We start from the raw sequence: 19,107 nt of genomic DNA on the forward strand, positions 1-19,107 counted from the left end.
TAGCACTATTACCGTTGGCAGAATTCGCCTTCAATAATGCCAGTCACTCGGTTACGGGTCAGTCTCCATTTTTTGCAAATTATGGGTTCCATCCTGTCTTTTTACCTAACATTATCCCTGAATCTCCGGTTCCAGCAGTACAGAATACTGTTGACTTCCTGGGTCGCAACAACAAATTGTTACAAGAGACTATGGTCAAGGCACAGGCAACTAATAAGAGAATATATGACCGAAAGAGAAGAGGCGAATTGTGTCTCCAACCAGGGGACCAAGTGTGGTTGTCTACTACCAATCTTAGAATGGCTTGTCCCTCGAAGAAATTTGCACCAAAGTTTATTGGGCCTTTTTCAGTCAAGAAAAAACTAAATGAAGTGTCTTATGAACTTATCTTACCTAATTCACTTAAGATCCACCCGGTGTTCCACGTGTCCCTGCTGAAACCCACAGTACCTGATCCCTTCCCAGACAGAGGACCGGGGCCACCTGAACCTGTGATGGTTGATGGAGACGAGGAATATGAGGTGGAGGCAATCATAGACTGCAGGAAAAGAGGTAACCAACTACAATACTTGGTCAAATGGAAGGTGTATGGACCAGAGGAGAACTCCTGGGAACCCAAGCAGAATGTGCATGCCCAAGAGCTGATCCAGGCCTTCTTCCGAAGCCACCCTCAAAAAAGAGCTCTTTTGGGCACCCGGAGGTTGCCCATAAGGGGGGGGCAATGTCAGGGATCTGCCACCTAAGGGTTAACAGTGCAGACTGATTCCAATGATTGGCAACAGGCTGCCTTATTTAAACCCCTCAGCAGCACTGTGTCCTTGCTGTCTGATCTGCATCTTATCCAGAGACCTGATCCTGAACCTGCATCATTCTGACCTGGCTTTCTGACTCCGCTGCCATCTCCAGTCCTGACCTGCTCTGTTTACCTGTCTGCAAGATCCTCTGTTGCCGAATCCAGCCTGAAATCTGACCATTCCTTGCCTGCTGCTTTTGTCTGTACTGATCTTCCGTGTATGACCTGGCCTGTCTGACTCCTCTCCTGCTGTCGCCTGCACCTGCATGTGCATGTTGCTCTCAGGCGCACCTGCATCCGGTGACCTGCGTCTGCTAACCTGCATCCGGTGACCTGCGTCCGCAGACCTGCATCCGCTGATCTGCATCCGCTGATCTGCATCCAGCTGACCCGCACCTACAGCGCTTCAGCCCTTCTCATTAGACTTCATCTCCAATCTCAGAGACTCTGCAGGCACTCATACCCCACTGTGCTCCTACGGTCACTGTCTCAACCCCAGTGACCCCGGAACCAGGACGGTACGAGAGGTCTCCCTCTGCACGTCAGGCTCACTCCCAAGGTACGTGTCAGGCAGTTTTCCTTCCTCCCAGGCTCATGCTGGTTAGGATGAAATTGGTGCCCCTACCCAGACAGCTACCTGCAGCTCCCAGACACTGAGGATCTGTGTGAGTGGAACAGAACTTGTGGGGTAGGAGGCAGGCATTGGTAGAGACAGGACTCGGGAGCAGCGTATGACACTTGTCGCCTCAATGTGTGCTGTTCTTACTTCAGGACAGAACACAGATAAATATATATATATATATTTATATATTGAGGGAGGGCCCTAAAGCTGCAGCCCCTGTGTTGATCCGGCCCTGGTGGGACTAACCTTTGGCATCGAACCTGCATCAATTCTTACACTTGCACAAAGTCAGGGATTTAGATTTTGTAGGATTTGAGTCAGGATTAGCCAATTAAACCAAGCAGCCGCTAATGATCATCAATTTCATATGCAGGTTGAAACAGTCATTGACAAACAGACAGCTATGTAGGAGGCTTAAAACTGGATGAGGAACATCCAAACTCTGCTACTAAGGTAAGGTTGTGGAAGATCACTTCATGTCACAGGTCATACACCATGGCAAGACTGAGCAGAGCAACAAGACACAAGGTAGTTATACTGCATTAGCAAAGTCTCTCTCAGGCAAAGAATTCAAAGCAAACTGGGTTTTCAAGATGTGCTGTTCAAGGTCTTTTGCAGGAGCACAACATAACAGACAACGTTGAAGACCATAGACACAGTGGTCAGCCAAGGAAACTTAATGCAGACACATCATGCTTACTTCCCATTGATATTGGAAGATGTCCAGCAGTGCCATCGCACAGAACTGGCATAAACCAGTTTGACCCAGACACACCCATCTACTGTCCGGAGACATCTGGCCAGAAGTGGTCTTCATGAAAGTATTGTAGCCAAAAAGCAACACCTCCGACATGGAAACAAGGCTAAGAGACTCAACTATGCACAAAAACATAGGAACTGGGGTGGAGAAAAATTACTACAGGTGTCCTGGACTGACAAATCAAAATGTTAAATATATTTGGCTGTAAGTGGGAGGCTGTTTGTTCGCCGAAGGGCTGGAGAGCAGTACAATAAGTGTTTGTAGGCAACAGTGAAGCACGTTGGAAGTTTCTTGCAAGTCTAGGGCTGCATTCCTGCAAATGGAGTTGGAGATTTGGTCAGGATAAATGGTGTCCCCAATGCTGAAAAATACAGGCAGATACTTATCCATCGTGCCATACCATAAAAGGGGGGGAGCGGGCTGTGATTGGCCCCAAATTTTACAGCCAATGGAATTAGGAACCATGTTCATTTGGAATTATATTCAGCTTAAAGTACAACAGGAGTCCTGGAAGTGATGGTTTGGTTCCCAGAGCCCTGATTTCAACATTGTTGAGTCGGTCTAGAATTACATGAAGATACAGATAGATTTGAGGCAGCCTACATCTACACAAGATCTGTTATTAGTTCTCCAAGATGTCTGAAACAACCTACCTGCCCAGTTCTTTAAAAAACTGTGTGCAAAAGTACCTAGAAGAATTGATACTGTTTTGAAGACAAAGGGTGGTCACACCAAATATTGATTTTATTTAGACGTCTCTTCCGCTCATTTACTTTCCATTTTGTTAATTGATAAAAATAAACTATTAACACTTCTATTTCTGAAGACATTCTTAATTTACAGCATTTTTCACACCTGCCTAAAAACAGTAGTGTATGTGTTCAGTAAGTGCAAATAAATACCTGTTGACCGTGCCACAAATGTAGTGAGCTTGTAATGTCCTGTGCACTCTGAATGTACTGCCAGCTGATCAGTTACACTGTTCCCAGCTCTCTTTGCGGCTTACAGAATCCCCCCTTTATTTTACAGACAACAGCAGATTGGGGGGGGGGGGGTAGGGGGGTGATGTTCTGAAGACCAAACTCACAACCTGCACCTAAGGTTACAACTCTTGAAAAAAAAATTGACCTTCAGACATGACGTCTGTTGCTGCCAGGATTACTGGGTTAAAATAAATGAAAAGAGACTGAAAATTAAACTTAATTGAGCCATCACATCTAAGAATATAATGCAGTATATTAAAATCGTCATATCTGATTTTAGATTTACAGACACTTTACCTAGCTGGACAATTTAAATTAGTTGTAAAATAAAATATATATGATTTAGGCAGTTGATGGGGGTTTTAGACTCCAGGGAGCTCTTGGCTGCCAAACCACCCAACCTTCCATTGCTAAGTGATCATGATTTCACTTAAAACTGGTGAGATGCAGCTGCTCAGTATAACTGAGTCATGTCAGCGTGGTGACAGAAACTGTAGCAGGCTCTTGGTAAAAATATGAACACATCACTGAAGTTCCAGGAAGTTTGCTGTGAATCTGCTAAGAATAGGTGGAGGTTAGCTGAAATATCTGGGCTCTGTAAAAGAGTTTCCAAAGTGAGGAAGGAGTAAGCATGGAGAGGAAAAAGTAGTCATTGTGTGGGTCAAAGGCTGGTCAAGGATGGTGTAGGCAATGCAGATTAAACAACAAAGACCTGAAATACAGATCGCCTTGTACAATCAATCAAAAAAAAAAAAAAAAGATCGTCTGACAATATACCACAGGGAATGATGAAAATAAACAGGAAACAGTTGTATTATTAGACTCCAATAAAAAGGGAAGGAATCCAAGGGGCACTGAGACTTTGATATGAGTATAAACAAGGTAGTGAGAGGGCAAGAAGCATTTGGCTCAGGTTAGGCTGCTTACAAAAGGCAAGGCTACCCTACTTGGCTAATCCAGCAGGTTACCAGGAAAAGACGTGCATATATGGAAGGATTGCCATACCAAAAGATAACAGTCCAAATAAATGTATTGATGTTGTGTTAAAAGACAGCCAACAGGTTTCAGGGGTCAAAGGAACTCCCCCTTTATCAAGGCTCCAGTTAAAAATGAGAACCTTGAGTGGGCCTTAACCACTTAAGCCCCGGACCAATATGCAGCCTAAAGACCCAAGGTGTTTTTACAGTTCGGGACTGCGTCGCTTTAACAGACAATTGCGCGGTCGTGCGACGTGGCTCCCAAACAAAATTGGCGTCCTTTTTTCCCCACAAATAGAGCTTTCTTTTGGTGGTATTTGATCACATCTGCGGTTTTTAGTTTTTGCGCTATAAACAAAAATAGAGCGACAATTTTGAAAAAAAAGCAATATTTTTTACTTTTTGCTGTAATAAATATCCCCCAAAAACATATATAAAAACATTTTTTCCCTCAGTTTAGGCCGATACGTATTCTTCTACCTATTTTTAGTAAAAAAAATCGCAATAAGCGTTTATCGATTGGTTTGCGCAAAATTTATAGTGTTTACAAAATAGGGGATAGTTTTATTGCATTTTTATTTTATTTATTTTTTTTACTACTAATGGCGGCGATCAGCAATTTTTTTCGTGACTGCGACATTATGGCGGACACTTCGGACAATTTTGACACATTTTTGGGACCATTGTCATTTTCACAGCAAAAAATGCATTTAAATTGCATTCTTTATTGTGAAAATGACAGTTGCAGTTTGGGAGTTAACCACAGGTGGCGCTGTAGGAGTTAGGGTGCACCTAGTATGTGTTTACAACTGTTTGGGGGTGTGGCTGTAGGAATGACGTCATCGATCGTGTCTTCCCTATAAAGGGAATGACGCGATCGATGCGCCGCCATAGTGAAGGACGGGGAAGCCGTGTTTACACACGGCTCTCCTCGTTCTTCAGCTCCGGGGAGCGATCGCGACGGAGCGGCTATAAACAAATAGCCGCGCCGTGGTCCCGGATCGCTCCCCGAGCGGACCCGACCACCGCATGTAGCGGGGGGGGTCCCGATCGGACCCCCCACCCGCTAATAGGCGAGGACGTACCTATACGCCCATGTGCCTGTACGTGCCATATTGTGGACGTATATGTACATGCGGTGGTCCTTAAGTGGTTAAAGTAAGGTTTTCCTGTTTGAATCTGTGCAGGGAAGCAGATTGCTGGATTAGGATTTCTGGCCAGCAGTTTCTGCATCAGCAGTCAAAATAAAACTTTATTTTGTGAAGCAGTCAAAATAATTTTAGCTTTGTCTTGGCTTAAAACTGCTTTAAGCTTCTACTTCTGTGCTTTATATAGTACATGCATCCCAATCTAACCTAATCAATACGTGTGGGCATTTATGTATAGAAGGAATGCACAGGGGATTTCACCAAGCTTGGTTTTTCTTTGACAAATTTCTGGCAAAATTAGCCTCAAATTTAGCATGTGTGTGTTCCAGGGCAACAGTAGCCCCAAAGAAGAACATTACCTTGTAAAATTAGGAGTGCATTGTGATCCTAGCGGTGACATCGCTTTACTATGTGGCATTGGAAAGTTCATACAGTCATGTTTATAACCTGCCGCTGTGTGATATGGATTTTTTTTATTATTAACAAATCCATGTGATCTGCATGTCAGCACTGACATAGCGATCACATAGGTTGAGAGTAACCAATACAATTTTTGTTATTTTTTTTTTTTGGCATGAGAACAGGTCTGGAATAGTTGAAAGGATGCTTTAGAACTGTCAGAAACACATTGCATCTTATCCTAATTATTTATATTGACGCCAATGCATTCTGAGAGAGAAAGAATATAAATGAGAATGTGAAAGAGAGTAAAGGAAAAAAAAGATGCCAGATAGTTGTTACTGTACTACAAAAGGAAATCCAGGTATTAAAACAAAATATAGAAAAATAATGGACCTCAGACACAGTACCCCCTTTGTTTCCAAAGCATGGTGCCTTACACAAAAGACACCATATAATGTTATAATCACTATTTTATGGCAGATGGATTACAAAGTCTCCTATTAGCATGTGACCTTACAAAAAATTGTGTGCACGTGAGCTAAAGCAGCACACCATGTCTCTGGATCTTGACTGAAAGCAAAAAGAAAAGCTTTCATTACCTTCAACGGTTACAATCAGAAACTTTAATTAAGTAACCAGCATGCAAAGGCCTGCAACCCTGGTATAAATCAGTTACACAAAGAGCCTTAATGCTTCTATCTGTGAAACAAGCACCAATGCCACTATGAACATACAAAGCTTATCACTGATTACATTATTGATTTGTCAAGCTGAAGAAACAAAGACCGCATGAAGCTTTAAAGCTCATAAATCACCGTGCCATGCCATTGCAACATATTTTTTAAAACCCACAAATCTCCAGCTAGGAGCCACGCTGACAGACTACCTAGTTATTCATCAAAAGCAGAAAAATTCACTAAATGCCCAGCTCCGCCTGCCTGCTCGGAGCTTGATTTATGTTCTTCTCACCGTTAAGTGGCCCTCGTGATGACCAGGGAAATGTATGAATAAATATTCCGTGGCTACCAGCTGCATTATAGAGTCACCCAGGAATTCCATCCTTTGGTTGTGGCCTCTGTAGGAGACGGAAAAGAAAAATTAATAAGAGAGAAATCGATATTTATTCAAGGAGTAACAAATGAAAATAAAGAGTCATATACACATTTACTTTTACTAGTGCATACAGAGACAAAAGTTGTTCAATAACTGCTCCTATTTACAAACATGATCGCAAAGCCCTCTTTTTTCTAAGGCCTTTTGCCCCTAAATAAAAAAAAAAAAAAGTATCAAGGACAGAGTACTTGTCGCTTTGTAAATTCATCACATTACATGAAATACCTAGAAGTGGCTAAGCATCTCTATTGCAGAAAAAAATAGGTCAGGAAGAGCCCTTATTATTAAAAGTCAAAGATAACAAATGGATGACCGAAGCTGTCTGGGAAGCAGCAGTTTCGTAAAGCAGGCTGCACTGCCAGTTCCCCAAGCACTCGGAGGCCAAAGCTTTCACATATGCCTTCTGCATTAATCTTACAGCAAACAGGTCATATTTGGGAATGTCAAGGATTTTATTATCTCTTAACATTACATACTCAACTGAACTGTGCAGACAGGAAACTTAAACTGTTCTACAGTTTGCAGTTTTTTCTAAGACTGACTTTAATGACAGCTGTCCGAAGTCATTAAAGAAATTCACACCCACTGTATAGGACTAAGGTAAGTATTAAAGGAACAGTCCATAACTTTTACAAAGGCAGCCCGTGCAAATGCTAATTCTCACAAGTCATTTGATCGCTCAAAGCGTTTTCCCGGTTTTTAGCTCTTCTTTGGGGAAAACGCTTTGAGCGATTAAATGACTTGTGAGAATTAGCATTTGCACGGGCTGCCTTGATGAAAGTGCACCAGATTTGAGTTAGGTTTGACATAAAGCAAACTCAGCCACAAAAGGAATTTGCTCACCTCTCTACACCAAGAATTAATTATCTATGGCCAACCAAACCTTAAAATTATTTAACAAATCAAAGCCTGTCCTTGACGTTGTAAGGGATCATATAGAACACTCCTGGCTATATGCTTAATGCATGCCCATGATCCTATTGGGAAAAAGATTTTGAAAGCCATTAGGATAGCTTATCGTCTTCTAAAATTCAGATAACTTTGGAGAATACTTTGCTCTGAGAATTCTAAATGCAGATTGTTAATATTAGAACAGTCAAAACAAATACGGTCTCTCAAAAAGATCACAGATCTCCCCTTGAGAATGCTTTCTTTTAACTTACTCCACAGTTGGCCAGTACCATCTATGTTCAGGCACCATCCATACACATCATCTACCTGATTGACTAACATGCTAGCACAGAGCATATCCAATCATGTGAACCCAACTCACAGTTCAGTAGTCTTCATGATTTTAACTATGTATATATATATATATATATATATATATATATATATATATATATATATATATATGACATATGCAATATGTCCCCTTCTGACAACTCTCACCTTTTAGAGATGCCAAAAAATGATAAAAGTCAAAACAGTTCCAGAAGACTACAGTTTACTTTGATGCAACAGAGATTTATTAATGCAGACAATTCTGCTTTACAGGGAAGTTATAATACCCAGCTGTCAATCTTATATTGACTGTTTCTTTACATTTATATGTTTTTATATTTTAAAGCTGTTGATTTAAATCTGTGTTCTCATCATGTATAACATATAATCTTTTATATTTTTTTTACCAAAAATACACATTTAATGCATGACAAGAGTCGTTCCCCCACCCCGGGAGAACACAATAGTTCCACGGGAAGTATTCCCCAATTAACACTGACTGTGTGGATGGAAGAATCATGCAATTTTCTTTCCTGCAACCCTGCAAGAAACTCGCTCACTTTATGGCCGGCCTTATGCCACGTACACGCGATCATTTTTCGGCATGAAAAAAACATAGTTTTTAAAAAATGTCATTTAAAATGATCGTGTGTGGGCTTCACATCATTTTTCGGGTTCTGAAAAACGACAACATTTTTTTTCGAACATGCTGCATTTTTTAACGACGTTTTAAACAATGTTGTTTTTCGGGTTGTAAAAAATGACACGGAATCAGCTAAAGCAGCCCCAAGGGTGGCGTCATTTGCATGGAATTTCCCCTTTATAGTGCCGTCGTACGTGTTGTACGTCACCGCGCTTTGCTAGAGCATTTTTTAAAAACGATGGTGTGTGGGCAACGTCGTTTTAATGATGAAGTTGGAAAAACTTAGTTTTTTCTACATGCTGAAAAACTTATTTTTTTATGCCGAAAAATGATCGTGTGTACGTGGCATTATGCCGCATACACACGATCATTTTTCGGCATGAACAAAACAACGTTAAAAACCTGCGCATGCTCAGAAGCAAGTTATGAGACGGGAGCGCTCGTTCTGGTAAAACTACCGTTTGTAATGGAGTAAGCACATTCATCACGCTGTAACAGGCAGAAAAGCACGAATCGTCTTTTACTAACACAAAATCAGCTAAAGCAGCCCCAAGGGTGGTGTCAGCCGCATGGAACTTCCCCTTTATAGTGCCGTCGTAGGTGTTGTACATAGCCGTGCTTTGCTAGAGCATTTTTTAAAAACGATTGTGTGTGGGCAACGTCGTTTTAATGATGAAGTAAAAAAAAAATGATGAGAACGGTCTGATGGACCGTTTTCATCAGACCAAACCGATCGTGTGTAGGCCCCATCGGTTATTTATCCATCGGTTAAAAAATTTGAAACTTGTTTTAAAATTAACCGATGGATACCTAACCGATAGAAAAAAACGATCGTTTGTAGGCACGTCCGGTTAAAAATCCACGCATGCTCAGACTAAATTAGGGGACGGGAGCGCTCGTTCTGGTAAAACTAGCGTTCGTTATGGAGATAGCACATTCATCACGCTGTAACAGACAGAAAAGCGTGAATCGGCTCTAACCAATCTTTTACTAACACGCGGTAACACGGTATCAGCAAAAGCAGCCCCAAGGGTGGAGCCTTTGGATTTGAACTTCCCCTTTATAGTGCCGTCGTACGTGGTTTACGTGACCGCGTTCTAACACGATCGTTTTTCTAACCAATGGTGTGTAGGCACGACTGACCAACAGTCAGCAATATCGGTTTACTGATGGAAAAATCCATCAGACCGTTCTCATTGGATTGACCGATCGTGTGTACAGGGCATTACTTACATAAATGGCAGTGTCTGGATAAAACATTTCTAGAACTTAACTGGCTGTCTTATAAATATGTAATTTCACAAATTTGCTACTTGCTGTCATTTTATCTGATCATAATTTCCCCCCAAAAAATTCAATATGACAGCTTAAGTTACTTTAATGGACAATTATTATTCATTTTAAGCTACTTTTTTCGAAATAACTTTTTATCATGTTATTTTATTCCTATGTAGAACATAATCTGCCTTAATACATTCCCACTTAAAGGCTGCACAGGCACTGGTCTTGTTTTTCTATAAATAAAGAATTGGAGAGGGAAAAACTCTGGCACTATTTAAGCAATGGCTCAATGTCTCCCTCACTAGCAATACAACATATTACTTCATCCTTATTAGCTGCCTCTTTTGACCCTTCAAAGACACTTATTAAAACAAGCACACAGAGCTGATGTCCCATTAAAGTAATAAACACTTCACACTTGACCACACACAGTGTGATTCTGTCATTAAACCCAAGCGACACATGAGATGGGTGTTAAATGAGTCAACATATTAATATAGACAGATCAAAAGCGATTGTGTGTAAAGTTGGTATCTCACATTAGGCAGCACATTAGCGCAATGGATAGCTTGGTTTTATGCAAAAGCCTTGAGTTTAGGTTACAGCAAATTATTACCTACACTAAGTTTATATGTTCTGCCCATGCCTAAAGGGCCACAAATTGCAAAACGTGTTAACATTTGCTGCTGTCAAAACTGGCCATGGTATATGTGTGTGTGACTTGAATATTAAATTGTAAGTTCCACTGGGGTGGAAATATAGGAAATGATTGTAAGAGGCTCATTAATAATAAGAAGCTCCTCAATCACTCTTTTTTCTTATAGGGTGGAAAAAGGGTAAGAGCCTTCACCAGGCTTCCGTTGCTGTCTGATTCCTAACTGGGGAGATATCCCTTTGCTTCCTCCTCCAGGGATTGCAGACACAGGGTACAAAGTTAGGGAGAACCTCCCAACTGGAGCACAAACAAAAAATAATCTGACAAAGATTTCCAGTCTTCAAAAATCTTCTAAAATGTGTTCATTTAGCATTCTTTCATTCTATAATGCCTCGTACACACGACCGGGATTCCCGACGGGAAAAGATCAGTCGGAAATCCCGGGGGAAAACTGAGAACCTGCTCGGTAACTTTTCCCCCATACACATGAGAGGTTTTCCCGTCTGGAAAACTCTGATGAGAGCTTTGGTCAGGAATCCCGACCATGTGTATGCTCCATCGCAATTTTTACCATAGGAAAACTGGCAAAAACTGCCAGGAAAAAGTCAGCCGGGAATCCCGGCGGGAAAAAAGAGCAGGTTCTCTTTTTTTGTCCGGTGGTTTTTGGGCAGTTTTCCCGTCAGAAAAACTGCGAGGAGCATACACACGGCCGGCATTCCCAGCCAAAAGCTCTCCTCGCAGTTTTCCCATTGGGAAACCCGGCCGCGTGTATGAGGCTTTAGACTACTGTTACTGGGACAGGTTCTAAGGGTAATCTTACCTGGAGGAAACACAGCATGCATAACTGAGTTTTTGGTTTGAGCTTTCTTTTAAAGGAGTACACTTTGGTAAATACATTTCTGTTGTTCCAATTTATACAAAGTATGTTTTCTAGTATCAATATAATAATAATAAAAAATAAATAAAACAAGTCATAAACAACATAAAGCAACAGATTACATGTCCTTGTAATTCAAACTATTGTCTTTTACAATGTTTTTATGTTGTTTAAAAAAAAAAAAATACCGAAGGATTGCTTCCACAGGTTCCTATTCTGTACATTTCTACATTTCCTATCCATGTGTTTGTGTGTGCACCGACTATTATTGAGTAGTCTCATCACAAAGAAAGGTATTCACTCTATATATGTCTCTGCCAGATGACAGATAAAGAGATCAGATTCGTTGCTTACAAGGTCAGATGGTTAAATCCCACTGTTCTCAAGGTGAAAGCTCGAGCTAGAAGTCGTACATGAGTAAACTGAACTCCAATTGCTTCTTCAAATTTTGTCAGTTTCTTAAGGACCGGTGATGTCTCAATCAGCTGTCGATCAGTGTTAGACTCCTGAAGCTGACAAAAAAGAGGAGCGAGAAACTTCTTAAACACAGTTTGCTGCAGACATAAATGCATGGCTTCTGTAACTGTAACAAATAATGTTAGTATGTTTAAACAAAATGGCAATAAAATGTCAGACTTGCTTCCTTGTCAGCTCTTTTATCAATTTCAGACAGCATTGATAATCAATTTCCCGCTGCCGCCGCCCGACTGACATACCCATGGATCACCTACACTGCTTATTTGTTTTGATTTGAAAGTTATTCTTATCATAAAAAGTGGCTCCATTAAGGATGAGATGACACCCTGCTAGGCTCAATCCTCTATTTTGCATAGACAGTTGTCATAATTCTCCCAGCTAGTTTATGCAAAAGCAAATAAAGCTGAATCAGAACAGCGTGCAGATCAGAAAGGCAAAAGTGAAACGCCATGTTTATCACTCTAAATAAATGATATTTAGCTACAAATAAACTAAAAAATGTAGCAGTAATCAGCACTATAAATCTACTCAAACATAAATATGTAAACTAAATACACACGGATGTATAGATTTTATATATATACACACATAGGCTTTTTTTTGCTAATTTTTGTTGGGGACAATAAAAAAGTCAAAATAATCTATATTATACCAACATAATTCTACAAGTGATTGATCTTGGAAGAGACAGCAATGAGCAAAGCAGCAAGTTAATGGCCTGCATTTTGATCAATTATTCCTATTATGTGGTCAAAAGATTCTAGCGGTCATCTTTTATTCTAAGCAGTTAATGAAGACATGACAAAATGCAACCATAAAATTGAAGAATTCATAATTATGAAGTAAACATCTATGTTAAACTGGGCTTGTCACTGACACAACAGTGTCATTTAAATGCGTTACCTGATTGTATTATAACTGGACAATTAATTCTGGAATCAGCTTTGTACTGTACATATGCTTGAAGTGGCCATCATCTAGTCGGATGAAAATACACTCATTGGCCACTTTATTAGGTACACCTGGTCAGTTGCTTGGTAACACAAATTGCTAATCAGCCAATCACATGGCAGCAACTCAATGCATTAGGCATCTGGACGTGGTAAAGACAACTTGCTGAAGTTCAAACGGAGCATCAGAATGGGGAAGAAAGGGTATTTAAGCAACTTTGAACATGGCATGGTTGTTGGTGCCAGACGGACTGGTGTGAGTATTTCAAAAACTGCTGATCTACTGGGATTTCCATGCACAACCATCTCTAGGGTTTACAGAGAATGGTCTGAAAAAGAGAAAATATCCAGTAAGCGGTGGTTGTGTGGAGGAATATGCCTTGTTGATGTCAGAGGAGAATGGGCAGACAGGTTTGAGATGATAGAAAGGCAACAGTAGCTCAAATAACCACTCGTTATAACTAAGGTACACAGAATATCATCTCTGAATGTACAACACATTGAACCTTGAATCAGATGGGCTACAGCAGAAGAAGACAACACCGGGTGCCACTCTTATCAGCTAACAACATTAAACTACAATTCGCACAGGTTTACCAAAATTGAACAATACAAAATTTGAAAAATGTTGGCTGGTCTGATGAGTCTCGATTTCCGCTGCAGCAATCAGATGGAAGGGTCAGAATTTGGCATAAACAATATGAAAGCATGGATCCATCCTGCCTTGTATCTATTGTTCAGGCCGGTAGTGGTGGTGTAATGGTGTGGGGGGTATTTTATTGGCACACTTTAGGCCCCCTTAGTACCAATTGAGCATTGTTTAAACACCCCGGCCTACCTGAGAGTATTGTTGCTAACCATCTCTATCCCTTTATGCCTACAGTGTACCTATCTTCTGACGGCTACTTCCAGCAGAAGATGGTGACAGTCAATGGCCTTGACAGTCACCAGATCTCAATCCAATAGATCACCTTTGGGATGTGGTGGAACAGGAGATTTGCATCATGGCTGTGCTGTTGACAAATCTTTTGCAACTGCGTGATGCCACCATGTCAATATGGACCAAAATCTCTAAAGAATGTTTCCAACACCTTATCAAATTTATGCTATGAAGAATTAAGGAAAAGTTATGAGGGCAAAAAGGGGTCCAACCTGGTACTAGCAAGGTGTACCTAATAAAGTGGCTGGTGAGTGTAGTTATGACTATAGATGAGCAGCCAATTTGCCAGGACAGTGACCACTAACTTACTGTGCTGTTCACCCAGTCTTGTGATCCAGGTAATGTTGACAGATAGCATAGCCAGATCAGCAACCTCTCTTTTCTCTGCTGCATTTAAACAATACAGCTTGGTAACCAACTCACCCCCAGACAGCAAACTGGACAATTCAGGAGCAGCACCACACTGATAGGATTACCAACCTGCTGTCATTACAAATGCCCCTGAAAGCAGGTGGGCATGCTGTCCCTGAAGTTGATGTGCTGAATGCATATAAAATGGGCAACACAATTTGTTGTGTATGGGGCTGTGTAGTCACAGACCAGTCAGGGAGCCCATGCTGAGTGATATACAGCATACAGCTAAAAGTACCTACAATGGACATGTGAGCATCAGAACTGGACCATGCAGCAATGGAAGAAGGTAGTCTGATCTGATGAATCACATTTTCCTTTACATCATGTGGATGTAGTGCGTGTAAGTGGCTTACATGGGGATGAGAAAGCAGCAGGATACACTACTGAAAGGAGGCAAGCCGGTGAAGGCTTTGTGGTGCTTTGGGTAATGTTATGCTGGGAAACCTTGGGTCCTACCATTCATGTGGATGTTACTTTGACATGTACCATTTACCTAACTGTTGTTGCTGACCAAATATACCCCTTCATGGAAACAATGTTCCCTAATGTCAGTGGCCTCTTTCATCAGGATAATGCGTCCTTCCACACTGCAAGAATGGTTTGAGGAACACAAGTTTGAGGTGTTGACTTGCCCTCCAAATTCTCCAAATCCCGTATCCGTGGGATGTGCTGGAAAAACAAGTCTGATCTATGGAGGTCCCAACTCACAACCTACAGGATTTAAAGGAACTGCTACCAATGGGCTTGGTACCACAGCATACCTTCAAAGGTCTAGTGGAGTCCATGCCTCGATGGGTCATGGCTGTTTTGACGGCAGAAGGGGACCTACTTAGTATTAGGTGGGCGATTTGTGCAGCACAATGCAATGAAGATAGCACTTCCATAGAAGCTGAACATAGCTGGGACTTTTTTTTCTTTTTCTTTTTGCAGCCGTGTAGTGTCGGGCCACATAGTAAATGTCTCAGGAGAGGGCATGCATGTACGTATTTATGTATTTGGGAATAACTGGGGGTGGGGAGGAGTTTTAAAGGACAACTTCACTGCAATTAAGCCAGGATTACTTAACCAGTTCCATGAAACCCTAAGGTTCCTCAAGAGGTTAGTAGGGGTTCCTTGAGTAATGAGCAATGTCTGCCTCTCCGATTAATCACCACTGATCTTTTTGCTATCTGTAAAGGGGTGATTCTTCCCAATGAACACAAGTGTGAGGAGCACTCTTCCCACTGACTATAGCACAAATGTATCACGAGTTGTAGATATAGTCATTTTTAGCAGAGTTCCCTGAACCCGGAAAGTTATTTCAGGGTTCCTCTTTGTTGAAAAGGTTGAGAGAGGCTGAATTAAGCAATTCCGTTATGGCTCCTGTTATGTCTGAGGCCTACTAACTAGACTATGCACAAGTAAGAAAATATTAATGAGGTCATCATTCTGCACTCTCTGCCTGTTAGTAAACAGGTTTAAGTTGATAGTACTGTATAATGATGTAAATCTAAGTAGCCCCTTCCTCTCCCAGAGCTACTGTGCACAGTGATTAAAGAAAGATAGGCAAATTCAAGTACTTATACTAGCCGCACCTAAAACACATTTAATGATATTTAGGGAATACATAATTACACACTACATGGCAGTCCTTTATATCTGCCTGGAGTTTAGTTTTAAAAGTGGTGCATAATACATATCTAATGATCTTGGAATACCCAACAGGCCTTATAGAAATTCACAGCATGCACCGATACCACTGTAATCAGTTTAGCATTTCATTCTTTATCTCCAGCACTGAATATGACACTGGAAAGAACAACAATCTTACAAAACTGAAAACTTAATATTAAATATTAATAATAAAATGTTTCAGCTGTATGCAAAACTGTTTGGCATGTCTGTGTTTTTAGATTAAGGCCTCTTTTAAACAATGGCTTGTTCACATCATAAAAAATAAAAAATGACATCTTCGCCCTCAGCAAAATAAAAAAGTCACTAAAATAAATGTTCTTGCGGGACAGAAAAGAAATTGGCTCATGTTTGTCGGAGGCAGAGTTAATTCCAGTTGTTTGGTTTACACACTTCAGAGGATGATATATATATGTATACAGCACACAGCTTGTTAATAAATCTAGTACTGGTATCATGAATGCCACAGAAAGGAATCAAAGAGAAGCAGCAAATAAATAAAGAGCAATAAATGGTACTATATATATTACAATAAGGGGAGAGAGAGTTTGCTTACTTGAAGTGGGTGTCGGGGATAATTAAGCCACACGTCCTGCAGGTCCTGTAGATGTTGAAAAATGTCATTAATGCTCTAGGCAATCATTTAGCAAATTCCACAGCACTAAATAAAATGTCATTACGTGAAATACGCAACTATTTTAGATGCTGACTCTGCTCATGGAAAATCCAATACTGCCTGCAAATTAATTTAAAATAAAGAGCATATACACAACCGATATGTACTCAAGGTCCTACTAAGCAAAGCTTAAGAGTGGAGCAAAAGGATAATGTCACTGAATGAACTCGGGATAACAAAGAAAAAAAAACAAAATGTCACATGTATTGCTATACTGTATACAGTCAAATCTTAGTGAATTAAAAGCATTCTAGATGTTCACAAGTTAAAGGGTTTCACACTTTTAATGGTCAAATACATACATATGTTACTAGGAGGCACAGATGAGAAACAAATGCACGTTACAAGTGATTCTTTCACTAGCTTCTAGAACCAGCAATTTAAACACGTGTCCCGTGTATGTGATTGATTTACTAAGGGCAAAAAGCGATTTCACTTTGCACAGTGAATTTTTACTTTGCTTAATTCTTAAGCCCTGGTTCACATTGGTACGATTTGACATACAATTTGGTGTAAAATCGGCGGCATTTACCAGCATTGGCACCGTCCTAATCGGTGCGGCGCTGCCGGTAAAAGTCATTTCTGTAATACTTTTTGCGATTTTGGGCTGCGATTTACATTGACATCTGTGCAGAAACCTGCACATAAGTCTCTGAAATTGCGGCCAAAATCGCGACTGACAAGCAGGAGTGAAATCGCACGGCTTCATTCCCACAGCCCAACCTGGGCTTAATGCATTAAAGTGAAACTTTAGTCAAAAAATTAAGTCCTGCTATGTCATCTCAGGCTGGCCCCTTTTGCAGGTATAGCTACATTTGAGAAAAAAAATGATTTGATCCAATGCAGATTTTGGTAAGTTTGCCCACTTACAACGAAAAAAGGGCCAGATCCAGAGAGAGAGTATGCCGGCGTATCTACTGATACGCCGGCGTACTTTCAAATTACCCGCGTCGTATCTTTAGTTTGAATCCTCAAACCAAGATACGACGGCATCTGGGTTCGATCCGACAGGAGTACGGCTTCGTATCGTAGATGCAATACTTCGGCGTCCGCTGGGTGGAGTTTGCGTCGTTTTCCGCGTCGGGTATGCAAATGAGCTTTTTCAGACGATCCACGAACGTACGTGTGGCCGTCGCATTCTTTTATGTCGTCTCTAGTCTGCTTTTTCCGGTGTATAGTTAATGCTGCTATTTTGCGGCGTATAGATAGACTTGCCATGTTAAGTATGGCCGTCGTTCCTGCGTCGAAATTTGAATTTTTTGCGCAAGTCGTCCGTGAATAGGGATGGACGTAAGTCACGTCTAAGTTAAAAAAATGACATCGTTGCAACGTCATTTCGCGCAAAGCACGGCGGGAAATTTCGAAACGGAGCATGCGCAGTTCAATCGGCGCGGGGACGCGCTTCATTTAAATGAATCACGCCCCCTAATCGCCGATTTGAATTCCGCCGCCAGAAATACACTATGCCACCGTACCTTTCGCTGGGCAATCTTTCAGGATTCGAACCAAAGCCGGAAAAGTTACGGCGGCGTAGCGAATCTCTGATACGCTGCGCCGATCCATTTCTATGTGGATCTGGCCCATTGGGTCTATAATTTAAATCATAGATAGTATTTTAAATGATAGAGACAGAATATCAACTAAAAACCTAGAAAAAACACAAATGTTATAAATTAAGTTGCAGTTCAGCGAGTAAAATAATTATTATTATTTGATCCCCAAGCAAAACATGACTTAGTACTTGGTGGAGAAACCCTTGTTGGTAAGCACAGAGATATGACGTTTCCTGTTGTTGGGTACCAGGTTTGCACACATCTCAGGGAGGATTTTGGTCCATTCTTCTTAAAGCGGGGGTTCACCCAACAAATTTCTAACATTACATCCAGCTCACTACCGACATTGTCAGTATGCCGATTTTTTATTTATTTTTTGCTGTACATACCTTGTAAAAGCTTTTTTCTTAGCCGGCTTCCGGGTAGTGAATCCCGCGGGAGTGGGCGTTCCTATGCAGCAGTTAGTGATTGACATGATGACAAACACTACCCCCCCCGTCGCAATAGGAGCGTCACGAGTTGCCGAAAGAAGCCGAACGTCGGTGCGCAGGCGCCGTATAGCGCCGACTCGACGTTCGGCTTCTTTCGGCAACTCGTGATGCTCCTTATGCGACAAGGGGGGGGGGTAGTGTTTGTCATCATGTCAATCACTAACTGCGGCATAGGAACGCCCACTCCTGCGTGAGGCACTACCCGGAAGCTGGCTAAGAAAATAGCTTTACAAGGTATGTACAGCAAAAAAAAAAATCGGCATACTGACAATGTCGGTAGTGAGCTGGATGTAATGTTAGAATTTTTTTTTAGGGTGAACCCCCGCTTTAACAGATCTTCTCTAAATCCTTAAAGCAGAGTTCCACCCAAAAATGGAACTTCTGCTTTTCGGAATCCTCCCCCCCTCCGGTGTCACATTTAGAACCTTTCGGGGGGGAGGGGGGGTTAGCCAGGTAT

The 19,107-nt window shown here is 41.3% G+C and overlaps 1 protein-coding gene across 3 annotated transcripts in view; it reads right to left on the reverse strand.

Moving 5' to 3' along the window:
- The window catches only part of DROSHA (drosha ribonuclease III), a 478,288-nt gene that overhangs the window by 52,497 nt on the left and 406,684 nt on the right, over window positions 1–19,107 (reverse strand). For all 3 annotated transcript variants that reach the window (XM_040353574.1, XM_040353573.1, XM_040353575.1), the window contains 3 exons: window positions 16,487–16,531; window positions 11,833–11,990; window positions 6,655–6,760 (listed from right to left, as the gene is read on the reverse strand). In XM_040353574.1, coding sequence (XP_040209508.1) covers window positions 6,655–6,760; window positions 11,833–11,990; window positions 16,487–16,531 — 309 coding nt within the window. The remainder of the gene's footprint in view (window positions 1–6,654; window positions 6,761–11,832; window positions 11,991–16,486; window positions 16,532–19,107) is intronic.

Source organism: Rana temporaria, chromosome 5, assembly GCF_905171775.1.
Source record: "Rana temporaria chromosome 5, aRanTem1.1, whole genome shotgun sequence".
NCBI classification, from domain to species: domain Eukaryota; kingdom Metazoa; phylum Chordata; class Amphibia; order Anura; family Ranidae; genus Rana; species Rana temporaria.